Source organism: Oncorhynchus clarkii, chromosome 16, assembly GCF_045791955.1.
Source record: "Oncorhynchus clarkii lewisi isolate Uvic-CL-2024 chromosome 16, UVic_Ocla_1.0, whole genome shotgun sequence".
Taxonomy (NCBI): domain Eukaryota; kingdom Metazoa; phylum Chordata; class Actinopteri; order Salmoniformes; family Salmonidae; genus Oncorhynchus; species Oncorhynchus clarkii.
The window spans coordinates 57,744,899-57,759,637 of record NC_092162.1 but is presented as its reverse complement, the minus strand read 5'-3'; the positions used below and the strand labels follow the sequence as shown (position 1 = coordinate 57,759,637).

Here is a 14,739-nt window from a genome sequence, read left to right as displayed (position 1 = left end):
CCGGATTTAATAATGGGAGCTACAGGCTATAGGTTACAGGCTAGGTTGGTTGCATTGTATTGCCATTGTAATGTAGGTAAGCTACAGTATACTGTGCTTTGGAATAGCAGTGTTTGCATATGTTTCCGGTGGGATGTTAAACTAAAAGCCCTTCAGAGAACCATGAAAATGAAATACAGTTGTGTCGATCCCAGGCCAGTCTCTGAGGTGAGCAGAGGAGACTGATGGGACATGATGGATGGAGAACACAGAAGTGCTGATGCGGAGAGATAGAGAGGCAAAGAGTGACACACATCCTGTAGCAGCATCCTCTTCATTTAAAACCCAACCACGCATCCTGCAAGTCAAGCAAGAACAGAATAAAATACATTCTGATGAAAAATGCAACGTGGTCTGCATAAATGCTACACTCTTATATTCTTATCAGGCTGGAATTTTCAAGATGTCGCCTAGTCTGGTTGCCATTCTTTTTCCTGCCAATGCAGTTGGCTAAAGAGACAGAATTGTAACCATAGTGTACAGTACGTATCCCAGAGTGTCCCTTTCGTATAGCCTAGAGCCCAACCTGCCCCTCAGTCTACTAGGGAATAGCAGACTAGCACCACAACTGTCTGGCAGTTTAGAAAAACCCCATTCACAGATGAAAACAGTGAGAGTAGGCATAGCTGTTCATTGATGCTGGCCTGGGGTTAAATGAGTTCACTTCTCACACAGTGGATTTTTTTAGTCAGAGTCAGCCCAAAGTGAGGATGAGCTTAAAGTCTGTGAAAGTCTATGTGCTTGTATGGTAAATATCAACAGCCTAGTCTGGGTACCCAGATAAAGGAAAATGCATGTTTTTTGACTAATTATACATTTTCACAACAATAGTGTAGTATTCACAACTGTGACTTGTCTTCATCAGGCTTCCCTAAGGTAAGCTGAATTACCATGCCTTCAGGTAGAGACTGACAACGTTGGTGCGGTAACCCCCGAGAACATTGTGTGAAAGCTTGATCTACAGTGAAGACAATGCATGTTTTTAGATGAGACGATTCATCTATTTTCACAGAAATAGTGTCATTCACAACTGTAATTGTTCTTCTTCATCTGTCTTCACTAAGCTGAGAACATTGTGTAGAAAATGTTTTGGAGTCTGTGAAAGCTTGTGCTTACTTGAACTGAATAGAAGCACTTTCAATGGGAGTTTGAGGTTGTGGGGAGGGGGGTCCTACCAGAGTGCTGCTAGCCAGGCACTGCTGCCAATATTTACTAGGACCAGATGGATTCTGCGGGGCTTTTTCAATGCCCCTGTAAATGTAAAGAAAAGACAGACAACCTACAGAATCAATCAAACAAAAGTGAGACATGTAGGCTACTAGGCTATACTAACAGGTGTGGCATGTCAATGATAGCCAGAAGAGTTGGCTAAAGTATAGGCTACAGATCTGGGACCAGGCTACCTCAGCACATAGGCTAGCTGTCTTCCAGGTAGATCAGGTAACTGTGCTGTAACGGACTAGAGCATAGGAAACAGTTATGACAGTTATCACTAGGGACTGCTTGGGCTGCAGTCAGTGACACATTTAATTCACACCTACTGTAGTGGGTTGGGCAGGCGGTGTTGAGAGGTATGCAGACAGAGAGTGACAACATATGATTTCCTTTTAGCGTTATTACTCAACTACGTGGGCAGCTATCTCCAGCTATTCTAAATGACTGCTGCAGCGACCTTCTACACTCTCTCAGTTTCTCTCCCTCTCTCTCTCTCCCTCGCTCTCCCGCTCTCTCACTCCCTCGCTTTCGCTCTCTCTCTACCCCCCTCTCTCTCCCTCTCTCTCGGGCTAAGACAGCTGTGTATTTAGGCCTAGGCAATAAACACACAGTTGAGTCTGGTCAAAGGCAGGATGTGGTGATTGTTCTCTAAGGTCTAATGACTGAAGAATTATGCTTGATATTGTCATATCCTGTCACTGAAAGATCTGGGCTTTGAGACCAACATGTTACAGGGACGTGTTTTGTTCAGAGGTGGAGGGAGCACTTGGTTTTGTGGATGAGTGGAGAGGGGATGACAATTAACTGTACATTTAGAATTTGGCTTTATTGTTTTCCTTTAATTGATTATGCTGCCAAACATACCCTCGTAAAGCTGACTATCCTACCGATCCTTGACTTCGACGATGTCATTTACAAAATAGCCTCCAACATTCTACTCAGCAAATTGGATGCAGTCTATCACATTGCCATCCGTTGTGTCACCAAAGCCCCATATACTACCCACCACTGCGACCTGTATACTCTCGTTAGCTGGTCCTCGCTACATATTCGTCGCCAAACCCACTGGCTCCAGGTAATCTATAAGTCTTTGCTAGGTAAAGCTCCACCTTATCTCAGCTTACTGGTCACCATAGCAACACCCACCCGTAGCAAACACTCCAGCAGGTATTTTTCACTGGTCATCTCCAAAGCCAACACCTACTTTGGCCACCTTTCCTTCCAGTTCTCTGCTGTCAATGACTGGAACAAATTGCAAAAATCACTGAAGTTGGAGACTTATATCTCCCTCACTAAATTTAAGCATCAGCTGTCAGAGCAGCTTACCGATCGCTGCAGCTGTACATAGCCCATCTGTAAATAGCCCATCCAACCAACTACCTACCTCATCCCCATATTTGTTTTTGTTTTTCTGCTCTTTTGCATACCAGTATTTCTACTTGCATATCCTCATCTGCACATCTACAGTGGGGCAAAAAAGTATTTAGTCAGCCACCAATTGTGCAAGTTCTCCCACTTAAAAAGATGAGAGAGGCCTGTAATTTTCATCATAGGTACACTTCAACTATGACAGACAAAATGAGGAAAAACATTGTAGGATTTTTAATGAATTTATTTGCAAACTATGGTGGAAAATAAGTATTTGGTCAATAACAAAAGTTTATCTCAATACTTTGTTATATACCCTTTGTTGTCAATGACAGAGGTCAAACGTTTTCTGTAAGTCTTCACAATGTTTTCACACACTGTTGCTGGTATTTTCGCCCATTCCTCCATGCAGATCTCCTCTAGAGCAGTAAAGTTTTGGGGCTGTTGCTGGGCAACACAGACTTTCAACTCCCTTCAAAGATTTTCTATGGGATTGAGATCTGGAGACTGGCTAGGCCACTCCAGGACCTTGAAATGCTTCTTACGAAGCCACTCCTTCGTTGCCCGGGTGGTGTGTTTGGGATCATTGTCATGCTGAAAGACCCAGCCACATTTCATTTTCAATTCCCTTGCTGATGGAAAGAGGTTTTCACTCAAAATCTCACGATACATGGCCCCATTCATTCTTTCCTTTACACGGATCAGTCGTCCTGGTCCCTTTGCAGAAAAACAGCCCCAAAGCATGATGTTTCCACCCCCATGCTTCACAGTAGGTATGGTGTTCTTTGGATGCAACTCAGCATTCTTTGTCCTCCAAACACGACGAGTTGAGTTTTTACTAAAAAGTTATATTTTGGTTTCATCTGACCATATGACATTCTCCCAATCTTCTTCTGGATCATCCAAATGCTCTCTAGCAAACTTCAGACGGGCCTGGACATGTATTGGCTTAAGCAGGGGGACACGTCTGTCACTGCAGGATTTGAGTCCCTGGCGGCGTTGTGTGTTACTGATGGTAGGCTTTGTTACTTTGGGCCCAGCTCTCTGCAGGTCATTCACTAGGTCCCCCCGTGTGGTTCTGTGATTTTTGCTCACCGTTCTTGTGATCATTTTGACCCCACGGGGTGAGATCTTGCGTGGAGCCCCAGATCGAGGGAGATTATCAGTGGTCTTGTATGTCTTCCATTTCCTAATAATTGCTCCCACAGTTGATTTCTTCAAACCAAGCTGCTTACCTATTGCAGATTCAGTCTTCCCAGCCTGGCGCAGGTCTACAATTTTGTTTCTGGTGTCCTTTGACAGCTCTTTGGTCTTGGCCATAGTGGAGTTTGGAGTGTGACTATTTGAGGTTGTGGACAGGTGTCTTTTATACTGATAACAAGTTCAAACAGGTGCCATTAATACAGGTAATGAGTGGAGGACAGAGGAGCCTCTTAAAGAATAAGTTACAGGTCTGTGAGAGCCAGAAATCTTGCGTGTTTGTAGGTGACCAAATACTTATTTTCCACCATAATTTGCAAATAAATTCATTAAAAATCCTACAATGGGATTTTCTGGATTTGTTTTCTAATTTTGTCTGTCATAGTTGAAGTGTACCTATGATGAAAATTATAGGCCTCTCTCATCTTTTTAAGTGGGAAAACTTGCACAATTGGTGGCTGACTAAATACTTTTTTGCCCCACTGTATCACTCCAGTGTTAATTGCTAAATTGTAATTACTTCACCACTATGGCCTATTTATTGCCTTACCTCCTTTCTTCATTTCCACACACTGTATACCGATTTTTCTATTGTGTTATTGACTATACTTTTGTTTATTCCATATATACTCTGTGTTGTTGTTTTTGTCACACTGCTTTGCTTTATCTTGGCCAGGTCGCAGTTGTAAATGAGAACTTGTTCTCTACTGGCCTATCTGGTTAAATAAAGGTGAAATAAAATAAATTATATCATGGATGCTGCACTGAATTTCTGTGCACTTCTTACATTTACAATAAAGGCTTTTAAAAAAAAATATATATATCCCTTTGTTTTCTCTCTGTCTTTCCCTTACACAGGGATTGTTGAGCTGAATAATTCATAGTAACAAAATAGTGGACCGTCCGTTTTTTGGTCAGGCAGAATAACAATGGACCTGCAGAGTGATTGACTAACACTGCCTCTCCAGTAGAGAACGTCAGCGCAATCATATGCTAATACATGCTTTGTTCGTTTATACTTTTCAATCGAGAGTTCTATTCAAATACAGAACTGCGTCAGTCAGTCGGTTGCTTTCTGTACTTTTAATAAAAAAGTGAAGTATGTGTGTGTGCACGTGTGTGTGCGGGGTGTGCACTTTATTTGGACCTATGCCATTGCTTATGCTCAATCATGCCAAATTACCACTATCATTCTGTTGTGTCAGCCAGCCTCAGCCAGCAATGAAGAAATTGAATGAGGCAGGTTTCCCAGACTGCAGTGTCAGTCAGTCCTATGGATAGCCTACACCTTCAGAACCTGTGGTCTCACATAAGACCTATTGATTAAGGCATAAGGGCTGTCCGTGAATGCCCTCAGTGGGTTCAGTGTGTGAGAAGAGAGCAGGTGACCCTGAGCAGGTGACCGTGACAGTGTTCAGCACAGAGATCACTGTGTTTCGCTCAAGTATTTGGTATTCATTAGAATCCACATTTAAAATGCCACACATAGCCTACATACACACAATATTCAGGTCTAATACATTTTTAATTTAACTAGGCAAGTCAGTTAAGAACAATGACGCCCTACCCCAGCCAAACCCTAACCCGGATGACGTTGGGCCAATTGTGCACCGCCTTATGGGACTCCCAATCACAGCCGGTTGTGATACAGGAATCGAACCAGGGTCTGTAGAGACACCTCTTGCACTGAGATGCAGTGTCTTAGACCACTGCGCCACTCGGGAGCCCACTGTACATAGTACAGTGCAAATTACAATGCAAGACATAGAAAATGGCTGTCTCTTCACAGTCCCCTTTGTGCAGGAAGGTGTTATTTTATCTGTTTGCGTGTCTTGTGTTGTACCGATGAGTATCTGTCACTTATCACAAGGACACAAGTGTGACATCAGTTCTTTAGGAACACAGAGGGCATGTTTTTAAGAGTTGTTTTGTTTGTGTGACCTTGCAATTCTTAGTGCACTAACTCTATAAAGGCTCACAGTCTGGGTTGTAAGGGTTTTATCTTGGTTTAATATGTCTATTCGGGATTGATTCAATAGTACATCCTGATGGGAAGGATCCTGATCCAGATATTTTGTGAACATTGCACAGATGTGCAGCACAGTAGGAGCCATGCCATAAATATAGGTCAGGCCACACCCCAAAAAGCACAGGGGTACTTTAGATATTTAAATGCATCTAGCCGGGTACAGTTTCCTCACATAATTGTAAAGCTCATCATATAGCCTAACCACCTCAACATGTAAGGGATATTGGGTGGCTAATCAACATACCAGCTACTGCAGAGAACACACCCATCTCTCTCTCTCGGGTTACTGCACCAACGTTGCCAGTTTCTTCCTGAAGGCATGGTAATTCAGCTCAGCTCTGTGGTAAATTAGAGGGTTCTGTTCTCCCCTTCCTAAAACAGAACCTCTGACTGTCTCTCTCTGCTGTAAAGCCTACCGCCCCTCTCATCCACTGTCTCTATTCCTGGAACAGAGGGAAAGAAGGAAGATTGTCTGTACACAGCACTGTGATACAGCACTGACAATTTAACAGCCAGTCCTCCACAGCTGTTGGAGAGAGGGGGGATACATGCATCCAATGTCATTGAATGGTTGTTAATGCATTGGAGATGGTTTAGCATGACTTCAAGTTCACTTTCCTCAGGAGGCCTAGTTGTTCAGTCATTGCAAAACATTTAGTCAGCAGCACTTTAAAGATGGAATCTGCATTAGGGGAACAGCGCCATTGTCCGCCCCAGCAGCTTTCATCTAGTTTTTGTTCCGTGGACTTATCAGAGGTGTGGTGCATCGAGCAGTGTGATTTTAAAAATCTCCAGGCAATGATGGCCAAGGGGGAAAAAACGGTGTTCGTTGTTTGCAGTAACTGCTTTGTTGTTGTAGCATCCCAAACGGATGTGGCAGTTTCACCATGAAGGATTCCAGCTCTAAGATCAGGGGCCTCAACCGTGCGTAAATGTTGTACTAAATTCTGGCGTACATGGCGATTCTAAGATTTGTTGCAAATTATTGGGATTTATCAAACTGTCGCACGCATCATATACTGTATGAATGTTTTCAATGAATAATCCGACCATAATATATTTGTGGGCTCGTGAACGAGCGCTACAACCCCGCCTGGAAAACGCCCTCCATTCACTATTTTAAGGTAACATAACGCCCTCATTTGCTGTATGATTTGGAGGTGTTGGAACTTGACAATCATAAAAAATATATATATCGCAATGGCAAATGTCATCAGATTTCTGTAGAGGCGAGGGCAGAATGTTTTAATCTTTTGCAGGACTTTAAAAAAAATGTCACGTGTAGCGAGTGCCAAACACTGGCTGCGCATTCTGCAAGATTGATTGACCTTTCGAACAATTTCTAAGTAAATGGTACTACAGCCACCACGTCTATACAAAATACGAATTCCTGTTCAATACTTAGTTTATCAATAGATTGTATTTCTATCTCCTGCCTTGGTATATAGGCTCTGAGATTAAATAGGCTATTATTATGTTCCGCTCCTATCGCACAGCAATACTGTAACTGCAAATGCATATGTTTTATCACTAGGCAAACGAGTTAAAGTTTTTATTAGCCTACCATTATTATAATTCCTGTGAATCAAACATCTTCATGTACACCTAAAGAACAATATTTGCTTGCAATGCAGTTGATCAACTTGTGTGCGTGCACACATGGTTTGAGATTTGCGTGGAGAAGTGCACACTTTCCTGTCAAGTTCAAAATGGATAAAGACCAACCTTTGTGGGAAAACTGATGCATGTATTTCTGGTGCGCACGCACGCACTTTGATAACTGAGGCCCCTGAACAGAATTCGGTGGGAGCTGAATGGGACGTAGTCATCAGAGCAGTCCTGAACTCCCCATATGACCTGCTATCATCAGCCATAGAGGAATCAATACCTGGAGGAACTGATTCATTTAATCATACATCCTTCATTCATCTGAGACATATAATATGGCTTTAATGTATTCATTATTCATTTTATGACATATACAAAAATATGATGCATTCACATTCAGTAGGCTACTTAAATTATCAGGTTGACAAAGTTAATGTACAGTTCCCACACAGGGCAGGAACAAAGTAGCAGTATACCTTCACGACCAGAGATCCCTGTCCTGAAGTGTCCTCGACCTGCACCTGGTGTTGTTCCTCTGTCCCAGAAAGTCCTCACTAACCCCCCAGCCACAGTATTGGGCCACTAGAGTGTGTTTATAAACATAGACGGGTTTGCAATGTAAACATACAGATAGCATTCAGTGTAACTAGGTGAAGGGGTGTAGGTGCGTAGTGTGTTTGTCGGGGGTGGGGGGATACCCGCAGAGATGAGCTCATAGTCTGGGACTTAGCCACGGTGTGTGTGTGTTCGCCTCCACTTAATGGGAGTGTTTGTTTACTAACATGGATGTTTTTTTCATAATGCCTTTACTGTTATAATATGATAGATATGATAGTGGTGCATATGATAACAGCATTAACACATCATAGATGATCACTGACTGTGTTTTGTCTCATTGTGAGATGAATCTTGCTAAGCTAAACTTCCACCTAAAAAGCAAGTCTAAATCATAAATTGATGTCAATGGGAGGTTTATGTGAAAATGTGCGTTATGTGCATGTTCTTCAACAATATAACCAGGTATCTGATTGTATTGTTAACATGTGTTTGTGTCTCCAGGTCCCCCATACAGGTGTCTGGCACGGTGGCAGCCCCTCTGCTCTCCTGAACATGAACCACTATGCCAATAAGAAGAGTGCAGCAGAGAGCATGCTGGACGTAGCCCTGCTCATGGCCAACGCTTCCCAGCTGAAGGCTGTCCTGGAGCAGGGGCCAGACTTCTCCTTGTACACTCCCCTCATCACTCTCATCAGCATCTCCCTCAGCCTGCAGGTCACTGTGGGGGTCCTCCTCATCTTCATCGGTGAGGATAACAACACTGTATCTCTGGAGGACATTTTTACACGAAGCGTATTGAATGCAACACTTTTGCGTTTGCATCAAATAGGCCTACATTAGACAGTTGCATTCTAAACCTGCGTAATGATTGCTGTATTATGGACTCTTTTGACACTAGCCCCGCTCATGCACGCTATCTAAATGGAGCCGCTTGTGTCTCTCAATCTTCATGAGCCTTTTGTGTCTCATCTTCATCAGTGAACATGTGTTTTATAACTTCCTCCTCCCTCAACACTTTGTGTTGACCTTAACTGAGGACGACCTCATACCTATCAAGTCCAATGTTTCCTGACATACAACCAATTACCTACTGCAGCGTTGCTGAGGTGCTGTAGCCATGGCAACTAGGCATGTGACCAGGTGTGTGTGTGTGGACGTGTTTAACCATTCTTGTGGGAACCAGAAGTCCCACAAGAATAGTAAACAAACAAAAATTTGACCAACTGGGAACATTTTGTTGGTTCCCACAAGGTCAAATGCTATGCTGTTGAAGATTGAATTCTTCAGGTGTGACCGTACAGGCTGACAGTGACCTTGATTTTCAGCACTGGACAGAGACTGCTCTTCATCATGTCGACATCACAGAGACTGCTCTTCATCATGTCTACATTACAGAGACTGCTCTTCATCATGTCTACATCACATAGAATGCTCTTCATCATGTCTACATCATAGAGACTACTCTTCATCATGTCTACATCATAGAGACTACTCTTCATCATGTCTACATCACAGAGACTACTCTTCATCATGTCTACATCACAGAGACTACTCTTCATCATGTCTACATCATAGAGACTGCTTTTCATCATGTCTACATTACAGAGACTGCTCTTCATCATGTCTACATCATAGAGACTACTCTTCATCATGTCTACATCATAGAGACTGCTCTTCATCATGTCTACATTACAGAGACTGCTCTTCATCATGTCTACATCATAGAGACTACTCTTCATCATGTCTACATCACAGAGACTACTCTTCATCATGTCTACATCATAGAGACTACTCTTCATCATGTCTACATTACATAGACTACTCTTCATCATGTCTACATCATAGAGACTACTCTTCATCATGTCTACATCACAGAGACTGCTCTTCATCATGTCTACATCACAGAGACTGCTCTTCATCATGTCTACATCATAGAGACTACTCTTCATCATTTCTACATCACAGAGACTACTCTTCATCATGTCTACATCATAGAGACTACTCTTCATCATGTCTACATCACAGAGACTGCTCTTCATCATGTCTACATCACAGAGACTGCTCTTCATCATGTCTACATCATAGAGACTACTCTTCATCATGTCTACATCATAGAGACTACTCTTCATCATGTCTACATCACAGAGACTGCTCTTCATCATGTCTACATCACAGAGACTACTCTTCATCATGTCTACATCATAGAGACTACTCTTCATCATGTCTACATCACAGAGACTGCTCTTCATCATGTCTACATCACAGAGACTGCTCTTCATCATGTCTACATCACTGCCCTCACATTTGCTCCCATGATTTCTGCACCATGTCACTTTGGTTTAAATTGTATTTTCTTGTGAAACCAGATAGTTAATGAATGGTGCAGGTCACATCATTGTAATTCATCTCTTACAGTCCCCAGTAGGAAAACACTTAGTATGTCCAGCCCATATGTTTTTAACCACTCTCTCTCTGAATTAACACTCATTCACTAAGTCACAAGGCTTTACTTTTCCACTAGTGAACTCCATTTGAAGGGATCATGCACTGAACCTGCACTGAACCTGCATGTCAGAACCATCACACTCTCCCTGTTTCTCTCACTCCTCCCTCTTCTCCCCATTGACCGTTGCTCAACCCATACCTTCACCCCCCCATCCTCCCATTCTCTCTTGTTCCTCCCCAACCCCCCCTCTCCCTTCTCCACCTTCCATATCTCCTCTACTATTCACATTACCCTGCTTTTCGCCCTCTCTCATCTCTTCTTCACCCATAATGCATCTGCTCCTCATTCAAAACCCATGTGACCCTAGAACCTTGCCTCCCCGTTCCCCCTCTACCCCCCCTTCTCTCCCATTCTCTTTCCCTATGACCCCCCCCCCCCCCCCCCTCTGTCTTTGACCATTCGAACTGACTGTTCAAACAACTAACAGACTCTGGGAAGCACAACGTACTGCATAGTGCCATGACTACATGGAACTCAGTTCCACATCAAGTAACTCAAGCAAGCAGTAAAATCGGATTTAAAAAACTGATAAAAACAACACCTCACGTCACAACACGGACTGTGAAGAGACACACGCATTCGCACACACACTCTAACACATGCACTCTACACACATACACACATTGTGGTGTTGTATTATTGTAGTATTGTACATTTTATATTGTACATTTGTTATAATAGATAAATAATGTAGTCATGTCTTGTATGATGTATAGTTTTATTTATGATGTAGGCTGTTGTTTTGTTGTGATGCAATTGTTTTATTCTTGTTTGGACCCCAGGAAGAGTAGCTGCTGCCTTGGCTAATGGGAGTTCTATTAAATACTCAATTGGTGGTGTGTGCTGTGAATGCCTGGGCCAGACACACACAGCCAGAGACACAGGCAGGGTTTCTCACAACGTTTAACATCTTCTAATCTGCCCCCCACACACACATGCACGTGCACACCACAGGAGGTTGGTGGCACCTTAATTGGGGAGGATGGGCTCGTGGTAATGGTTGGATCGGAATAGGTGGAATGGTATCAAATACATGGTTTCCAGTAGGTTGATACCATTCCATTAGCTCCGTTCCAGACATTACTATGAGCCGTCCTCCCCTCAGCAGCCTCCTGTGGTACACAAGCACATAACATTATCAGAACATCTACATCCACTACACACATATTCATAGATACCATTAACCATGCCCCTCTGTAAAAGAATAGACGTAGCTCTTTCCAGCAGTCAAATGATCAAATCGCCCTCTAGTGGTCTCCTGGGTGGAACGTTATTCATATTTTTCATCATTTCATAATTAATAAACATTTAAAAAAAACATTTAAACAACGAAAATCTGGCGTTCTATGTCAAACGCTTTTGTTATATTTCAGTCTTCTGTGATGTATATAAAGCTTAATATTGGGATGCAAACTCAAAATTGAATACATTTCAACTCTATATCTGACATGGTACAGCCCATAACCATGTGTGTGAGGTGTACATAATGTGTTTGTTTCAAAGTAAATGTGTTTAAGACTACCAAGAAACACTCTGTGTGACCCTGAGTTTAGCCCACTGCAGTGTTAAGCTATTATTTTTGTTCTTTATACTCACTGTGTCCTGGTCACACATATGTTTCCTCTGAGCTAAGCAGCAGAGAGTTGGCAGAGTTCAGTCCGGGGTACATGAGGACCAGGCCTGAGAGACACTTATACAGAGCACTGAGTACAAAGCAGTATGTCACTATGGATTGGCTCCAGTCCCGGGCTAGCCGCTATCACTCAATCAGGATTATACTTTTTATGTGTGTGTAGAGTTATCTGTGTGTATGTGTGAGAGAGGGAGTCTATGTTTGCATGCGTGTGTGTTTGCGAGTGCATGCTGTGAGTGTTTGTAAAGCTCATCTGTACCAATTTCCCCTGTTCTCTCCACAGTGCGGTGGAACCTGAATGACCAGAGTAAACACTTCAGGCTGAATGTAATGGAGAACCTGGCCACAGGCCTCGTCTTCGTCATCGTAGTAGTCAACGTCTTCATCACTGCCTTTGGAGTACAGAAACCCAATCAGAAAGCCTGACCAGGACACAGAAATGCATCACCACCCCCTTAGGTACACACACACACACACACACACACACACACACTCTCTCTCTCTTCTCCCCTCTCTCAAACTCAAACAGGAATTGTTTGCACTTTCCCCCAATAGTTTGTCCATGACTCAGCAGCTGTCCTGTTCTCCGTATCTCCTGACCTTCCTAAACGCCCATGCTCCCCCAACCTGACCCATAAATACGCACTGTTCCAGGACTCGACAGAAACTTCCACTAGAAAACACCCCCCAACAAAACTCAACTACTGTCTTTTTACCAGTCCAGAACCCTTTTGTCCCGATGAGAGAGAGGTTTGCTTTCATAAACAACACTGTGTGTTTGTGTAGGAGACCAACAGGAAAACAGAGACAACAGCCAGGGATCATGTGACCTCCGTGTCTGCCTCCTGCCCTGTACTGTAGTTATCTCCAGCAAGCAAGCACACACACTGCCTATCTCTCGCTCACTCTCACACACAAATACTCCAAGCCACAGCATTGAGGAAGGCTGAGCACCGAATGTAAATTTTTTATCACATTTATGAGGTGAAAGGAGGACGTCATGGGTCTTGCTCAGACAGCCTGGGCCACTGTGCCTGACGGGTCTGAAGAGCACATGTATGGAAAAAGAGTCTGTGCCTCACTCTCAAAACATAGAGAACACATTCAGCTTGTGTCGTAGTCTCGTAGTATGCTGCATTTACTGCATTTAAATGGAACAAATTGTTGCAGCATTGAGCAGCAGTTGATGTGAGTCTTGATCAATAAAAGAGCTAACATTGCACTACATCAAGGATCTGCGATATCCCGGCTAGATGTGCCACTGATAATCTCGTCTCAGACCAAGACACATAGAAGAGCTGTGAGAAGAGTGCATGGTTATTTTGGCTGTGTGGTGACTCACTATCATCAGATGCAGATAGAGAAAGAACTGCTCATTAAAGCTGAGGCCGTGATTAGACTCAGTACTGTTACCGCATACACAATTAACATCTCACTTTCTCAGACTCTGTACATCCTTGTACCATTCAGTCTCCAGCAGTGAATACACAGCTCATGGTGAAGAATTTCATTGGTTAGCTTAATGTAATAGAAATAGCTAAAAGAAAATCTAGTTTGACGGTTCTGTTCTTACCGCTCAAAATAAGATCATATGGCATTGTAATCCTAGGTTTGGCAGGGACACTCATAACTACTATTGTAGCTATGTACTGATGGAGTCTAAGGGAACATGACATCATAAACTAATGATACATTCCCCTTTCTTTCCCATAGCTTCCATTGCTATCCATGGAATCACACAGACAGACCATGATCCAGATAGTGACACACAAATCCACTAACCAGGACAATAGACAGATCTATAAACATGTTGTATATCTATTGCTCTCATGCACTATCTGGCTCTAACTTAGTGTAATACCCCTGAGTTGGTTGGAGGAGTCTGGAATGAAAAGAACTTCTGAAGGATTTCATATTCAGATGCGCTTCATCATCATCATGGCTGCAGATCATTCTAAGTGGGACTTAGAATAGCTGTCTGTCTTTTGGGACTGGGAGTACTGGGATTCAAACAGAACAATCACTCTTGTGACGCATTCCCCACTCCCTCACCCCTCCAATCCGCCACTCACCCCTCCTCCCCATCTGCTCTTTGATCTGCGTCTCCCTACAGACAGAAACAGATATAGAAACACACAGCTCAGTGAAGCAAAGCTACTGAGAATAGACATTAGGACTCTTAACTGCCACAGATAATCATCATCTATCAGACATCACTCATCATCTATCTTACTGTAACCAGTAAGGGTACTAGAGGAGATTCCATAGAGAAATACACATGTTCACTTGAACTGCAGAATAGTAACCACACCTGTCGTGTAAAGCTGCTATGTAAAGCTGCTATGGCAGTTGTGATCATCTTCATAGCAGCTCATTTCATTATCCTCTTATCTGGCCTGCAGATGTCTCTGGGCTAGGTCAGGAGTGCCCTCTAGTGGTATTTTTGGTGCTATTGCAATGATGTGAGATCTTTGTATTACATTGTCAGGTTACCACTCTCACAGATACGTCCTGCTCTGGTAATAAAGGAACATCCAAAAAGCACCATACTGCCTGAAGAAGTGCTACTGGCTTCTGTAATGT

At 43.1% G+C, this 14,739-nt stretch overlaps 1 protein-coding gene across 1 annotated transcript in view; it reads left to right on the top strand.

The window, feature by feature from the left end:
- Positions 1–14,739, top strand: part of LOC139368804 (ninjurin-1-like) — a 21,263-nt gene extending 6,524 nt beyond the window's left edge. The window contains exons 2-4 of the mRNA XM_071108170.1: positions 8,519–8,762; positions 12,440–12,615; positions 14,645–14,739. Of these exons, the coding sequence (XP_070964271.1) occupies positions 8,519–8,762; positions 12,440–12,582 (387 nt within the window). The 3' untranslated portion in view covers positions 12,583–12,615; positions 14,645–14,739. The remainder of the gene's footprint in view (positions 1–8,518; positions 8,763–12,439; positions 12,616–14,644) is intronic.